The sequence below is a fragment of the Sinocyclocheilus anshuiensis genome, unplaced genomic scaffold (assembly GCF_001515605.1).
Source record: "Sinocyclocheilus anshuiensis isolate Anshui unplaced genomic scaffold, SAMN03320099.WGS_v1.1 scaffold112, whole genome shotgun sequence".
NCBI lineage: Eukaryota > Metazoa > Chordata > Actinopteri > Cypriniformes > Cyprinidae > Sinocyclocheilus > Sinocyclocheilus anshuiensis.
In genome coordinates, this window is record NW_015557175.1 from 2,794,770 (window position 1) to 2,800,685 (window position 5,916).

The following is a 5,916-nucleotide window of genomic DNA, read 5'->3' on the forward strand; positions in this document are numbered from 1 at the left end:
GCGAGTGTGAGTGGAAGAAGGACACACAGGAGACTGGGAACAGTGGGATAGCTGAATAACAGAGGGTCTCTCCAGTTCTGCACCGTCCTCCAAGGCGCTAGAAGCAGGGATGATCAGGCTAGCCTGGGCCAGACGCTTCTTCTTCTCCAAGGGAGAGATCACCTCAGTCGGGGTGGGAGTATGAAGGAGAGGGATCTCTCTGGAGCAGGTGCCTGGGTGGGGACCGTGGACAGAAACTGCAGATGACTGCTCAGAGTCTAGGCGATCGGAGGACGCCAACCATGGACTGTGATGGGAACATATGCCTCTCTCACAGTGATGATCTGATCCCATTTTCTCCTGAGAACAAAAGGGACATGCTTCAGCACAAGGAGCAGACAGATACATCTCCACACATAGGACAATTGGAGATATATTCTATGCATCACTTAGATTTATATTGTTGTATGTCATTTTGTATGTAGGGTTTGGTGATAGATAATTATGCTGTTGATGTAAAATTAAGCAACATTGTGAATATTGCTAAAGTCCTAATGTGCCTTTTATTTGGCTATTGAGTTTCCTAAAGAATGTCATTTGAATAGTCCTGTACTCCCTCCTTCTCCCAAGACTTGAACATGGGAGCATTTAGACCAGGGGTGTCAAACTCATCTCCTGGAGAGCCACAGTCCTGCAGAGTTTAACGCCAACCTGCTCCTACACCGTTATCTTTAGTTTTCAAGTAATCCCGAAGACCTCGATTAGCTGGGTCAGGTGTGTTTAAACTCTGCTGTTGCCCTCCAGGAACTGTTTGACATCCCTGATTTAGACAGTAGCATAAATAGCACTAGATTCATTTCCATGAATGGGTTCAAACAGCCAACCGTCCAGGGTGTTTCCCTGCGTATGGCCTGAGCCACTGGGATTGGCTCCAGCATGCCCCTGACCCTACATAGGACAATTGGTTTGAAGAATGGATGGAGGGTTCAAATGGTCCATTTCAATGAATCAATTCAACAATCTGTTTGCGTCATTACTCAAAAATGTCCCATCAAAAAGCTGAAGTTCACATAGCAATGTCCCAACCCTAACTGTACATTTGACAAAGAGTTTCTTTGATCCAAGTGCATTTTCTTCCTGCTCACCTCACACTCTTCTCTCTCCGTCTTCCTCTTCTTCTTGCTCTCTGGCTTACTTCCCCTGTTCTCAGGGCTCCTCTTGTACTGTTTTCGAGGTTTGGAGGGTGGTAGTGGTTTGTCCTCCTCCCCTCTCAGTTGCCGCTCAAAGGGCAACACCAACCTGCACAAAGAAAGAGTTTTACTGTTGAAGCCATGGCCTAGTGGTCAATGCAAATGCTCTGAAACTTTGATCAGTTGTGTGCATGTGGGCAATGTGAGTTTGAGTATAGCTAAGCGATCCAACATACAATTTTTGATGGGTGAATTAAAAAAAATGCCTGGTTCATAACAGCTAAAAGTAAGTTTACCTTTCGTAGTGTCTGCGTGTGCAGGTGGCTGCACTGGTACTGCCTGGACTACCACCCAGCTCATCGTACACATTCTTCCATAGCCTCCGCGCTGTTACCTGTGAGCAAACACAACATTATTACACACCCTTAGAAGAAAAGAAAACTGAATTTAACTACGTACTGCATATAGCTACTTCTCTGACAATGATTCAAAACCCAGATGCTAATGACTAATTCATGAGTTTGCACTTACATATATTCAGATATGTAATTCTGAATGTGAATTTGCCTTGTTGACCAATACAACGCTGTTTAATTGGGAAGTGAGCACTGAGTAAACGGTGCTTCATGCATCACTATTGACAATGGACAATGGACAATGTTTCGCTAATGTGATAGCGCCTTAAGGCTAAATGTGTTTAATGTACAATTCTAAATTAGCATCTGTGCTTGCATTTTGTTTTCTTGGACTGACAGTGTGTGTATTGCATGCACTGTATTATCATTCTGATCAGCTCTTGTCATAGTGGAACTTCATGATTAGTCACTGGTTAGTTTCAGAGGTTGCCTCAAATGTGTCTAAGTACATACCCTAAATTTATTTTCACAGGCTGATAAAAGTTTCAGCTTTACAATGCTAATACCACCCTTACTGCCTGACACATTGCTAAATCAATTAATGACCAAGGTACTTTTTATTTACAGGTGTCAGTCCTCTGGACTTTGTTTAGTGACAGCAAACACCTTCGGTTTAGTTGTGTTACTGGAAAAAAGTTTGACTGATGCAATAATGGCATTTTTTTTTTTTGCATGACTCTTTTTTAGAGTACAATGTCAGACTTTCCACTTCCAGACCCAATTCACACACAGAAACAAGACCCCCCTTGGCCAAGACTAAAATTATATACAGACGACAGACATTAGACATTGTTTTGTCAAACATCGGTTTTAGTGACCACGCACACTCATTAAAAATACAAACACTTTAGCACCTTAGAGTGAGTGGAAACTTAAGGGTGCGAGAACAAAGCTTTGAAGCAGCGGGTTTGGCCAGAAAGAGCTAGGTGGAAGATGGACCCTCGTTCTCATTGTGGTCATAACGGTCACTGTTGTATGTATGGTGTGGCCTACAGCCATCATAGTTTCCACTGTGCAAGAGCAAGTGGCAAGTACATGACCTGCTTCTCAACTTCCTCGTTAGGTGAGGAAGCCTCGGGCAGTTGGCATACTTGCGCAATATATCGACAAGATAATGCTATCAGTGGTGTGAATGAGAGATCAGGAAGATAGACCAGCACCAGGTTGTGAAAGGTCTGTCTGGAGGTTTGTTTGCTCGAGGTTGTGTGAGGATACTTACCGCATCATATCCTCCAAGTGTCTCCACAGCTTTGTAGATTTTCCACAGGTTGACTGGAAAAAAGACAAAGACATGATTGCGTCAACACACAATCTTAAAAATTAAGTTATGAGATGTAGATGGCACTTCTCATCAAAACTGTGATCAGTGGAAATCAGTGAAATGAAGTGCTCCTCATCTCAAGGAAGTCAGACTAAATCTTATAAGAGCTGTTTTATTTTCTAGTAATTTTATATGAGGTATGCAGCCCTGTTACCAAATGTTGGGACATTTTGAAATACAGTTTAAAACTTTAAAAATACAATGCCAGAAGGGGTAACAGGGTTGCAAATTTAGCATAAATGTAGCCTCACTCAGTAGTGGCTAGCTAGTTTGGTTTGTAGTTATTAATAAACATATTTTCCATAAATTAAAGAAAATATTTGGTAACACTTTACAATAAGGTGTTAGTTCATGTTAATTCACAGTGCATTAACTAATGTTAACAAACAACTTTTGATTTGAATAATGCATTAGTAAATGCTGAAATTAATCTTAACTAAGATTAATAAATGCTGTAGAAGTATTGTTCGTTTGTAGTTCATGTTAACTAAAGTAGTTAACGAATGTTAACTAATGAAACCTTATTGTAAAGTGTTACCAAGTATTTTTTACAACATTGTGGTTAACAGACTTACATGGTTGAGCTCAACACAGCAACATTTTTAAAAACTGACAAAACTGTCTTTCTGTCCCATTATAAAAAGTCCAAATTAAGTCAAGTGTGTAATGATCTGTAATGAGGAAAAATCATATTGTAGCATAGCTATGCAAAATGTGGGACTACATATTAAATAAAATAAAAAAATAATAACTATATTTAAAATATTTTTGAATACAATGAATTAAATATGAGTTCAATAGACGATCAACATAATGATAATTAATTAATTTGAGATTTGTTTTATTTTAGATAACAGTTAACACAACAGTTTTCTAACAGTTCTCACAAAATAATTAATAATGTGATTTCTGCCTCATGGTTTAAAAGAAAAAGTCCTGACACATCAAAGTGTACCACATTATTGGAAAGTGGCAGATACAGTACATGATTTAGGCAGCGTGTTGTTGTTTTTTAATATTAGTGGGTTTAATGGGTGCATCGCCACCCAAAAAAACTGTTGCGGTTGTGTTCTGTGCTGAAAAATCATGCTAAATGCAAGTAATAAAATGCAATTAACTAAATAGTTGTACATAGTTGGAATAGCATAATAAATAGGCTGTTCCACTTTTAAAGGGAAGGAGAAAACCTTTAACTTTGTAACTGATGTCAAAGTTGGTGTATCTGATCTTTCACTTATAAAAGTTAGTCAAATCAGAGAAATGCCAACACGGACATGCTGCGTAACATGCCCTCGCACTCAAAAACCATGAACAAAACTATAGAAGGTAAAACAAAAGATGAGCCCGAGACAACACTAAACACAGGCCCACTTGGTTTGTGACGACCACAGTGTGTTTTGGTGAGGTGAATTATGGCAGCTGAGAGCTTGAAACTCAAATTTTTCATATTGCAGGGCCTACACAGTTCTTGGTCATAGAAAGACAATTACATTTACATTACATTCGTTGAATTGCAGTGCATTTGCATGATTTTTTGTGTTGTGTTACTACATAATATATAATGAAAAATCTACATTTTGAAGCAAAACTAGTTGAAAAGCACTGATTTAAATGCTGTAATATTATATGCAACAGTATTCAGACTCACTCTGTTTAAAGCCAAGATGGGGAATTCTCTCTATAGGCATGCTTCTTTCCTTCATGAAACCGTACAGATTGGTCACAAAGGTCCTCTCTTCACTCTCAAATTGGTCTGTTCTGGAACCTTCCTCGCTGCTATTGGTGGACACCATGTTCTCCATCTCCCCGCTGGTCTATTGGAAAAATAGTGTACGGTTAAAAGGCACATAATCACAAAAGTTGTCAAAAAAAATTTTTTCATCTAATTGTCCATTTCTGTCGAGTTCAGGAGTTCCCAACATACCAGTTCAGTAACCAATAAATCTACACTATGCATGTGCACTGTACACGATATAGGCAATATATGAATATATGTGGGTGAGTTTGTGTCATTTACAGGAAGCAGTGTAACTGTGCTTCGAACAACTTCAAATTTCACTTTCACACAAACAGCCTGATAAATCTTCTCACTGATTCATTTTCTCAAAGCCTCATGCAAAATTGCAGGTGATATAGGTGCTCATGCAACTCCGTTCCGAGACCAGTCATATTCAGAGTGTGAGACTGAAAACACAACAGCTTTGGCTTTCACCACCACTTTCAATAAGTAACCAGACATCCTGTTTGAAGGGAAACCGAACCACTGGTGGGGTTTTCACAAAGGAAAGCTGCACTAGGGCTGTACTCCACACTGTGATAAAGACACAAGTGGTGCAAACATGAGAAACTTTGCAGTTACTGCAAGAGGGCGGGAGTTTGGTGTCCGCAAATCTTGTGATTTTCAGCTGAAACACAAGAGTATGAATGTAGCTTTCCTTATCTACGTGATACTAAAAAAGTGAAGTGGGATTATGAGATATGTTCCTCTGATCACACTTTCGCACAATTTGATCAAAATACTTTGTGGAAGAAGCTAAACTCCAGAATAAAGGGCTGTTCATGATAACTACAATTATAATGTTTTAATAGTTCACACCACAACTAGAACAATAGCGACACAGAGGAACGATGTCGTTGAAATCACTTTCAGAATGATTTTTTTTCCAGCTGATGAATAATGATAAAAACATTCACCGCCAATCAGAATCCACCCGACTTTAAAGCAGCAGACGACAAAACTGCAGCACACACTTATAATAAACAGTATGTGACCCTGGAGCACAAAACCAGTCTTAAGTCGCTGGGGTATATTTGTAGCAATAGCCAAAAATACATTGTATGGGTCAAAATTATCGATTTTTCTTTTATGCCAAAAATCATTAGGATATTAAAATCATGTTCCATAAAGATATTTTGTAAATTTCCTACTGTAAATATATTAAAACTTAATTTTTGATTAGTAATATGCATTGCTAAGAACTTCATTTGGACAACTTTAAAGGCGATTTTC

The 5,916-nt window shown here is 38.9% G+C and overlaps 1 protein-coding gene across 2 annotated transcripts in view; it reads right to left on the bottom strand.

Annotated features, from left to right (window-relative positions):
- LOC107678432 (AT-rich interactive domain-containing protein 5A-like) overlaps window positions 1-5,916 on the bottom strand; it is a 15,667-nt gene that overhangs the window by 2,071 nt on the left and 7,680 nt on the right. For both annotated transcript variants that reach the window (XM_016473692.1, XM_016473691.1), the window contains exons 3-7: window positions 4,555-4,720; window positions 2,805-2,857; window positions 1,466-1,563; window positions 1,125-1,278; window positions 1-339 (exon numbers count right to left, since the gene is read on the bottom strand). The exon at window positions 1-339 ends at the window's left edge or, in 1 of these variants, runs on beyond it. In XM_016473692.1, coding sequence (XP_016329178.1) covers window positions 1-339; window positions 1,125-1,278; window positions 1,466-1,563; window positions 2,805-2,857; window positions 4,555-4,720 — 810 coding nt within the window. The remainder of the gene's footprint in view (window positions 340-1,124; window positions 1,279-1,465; window positions 1,564-2,804; window positions 2,858-4,554; window positions 4,721-5,916) is intronic.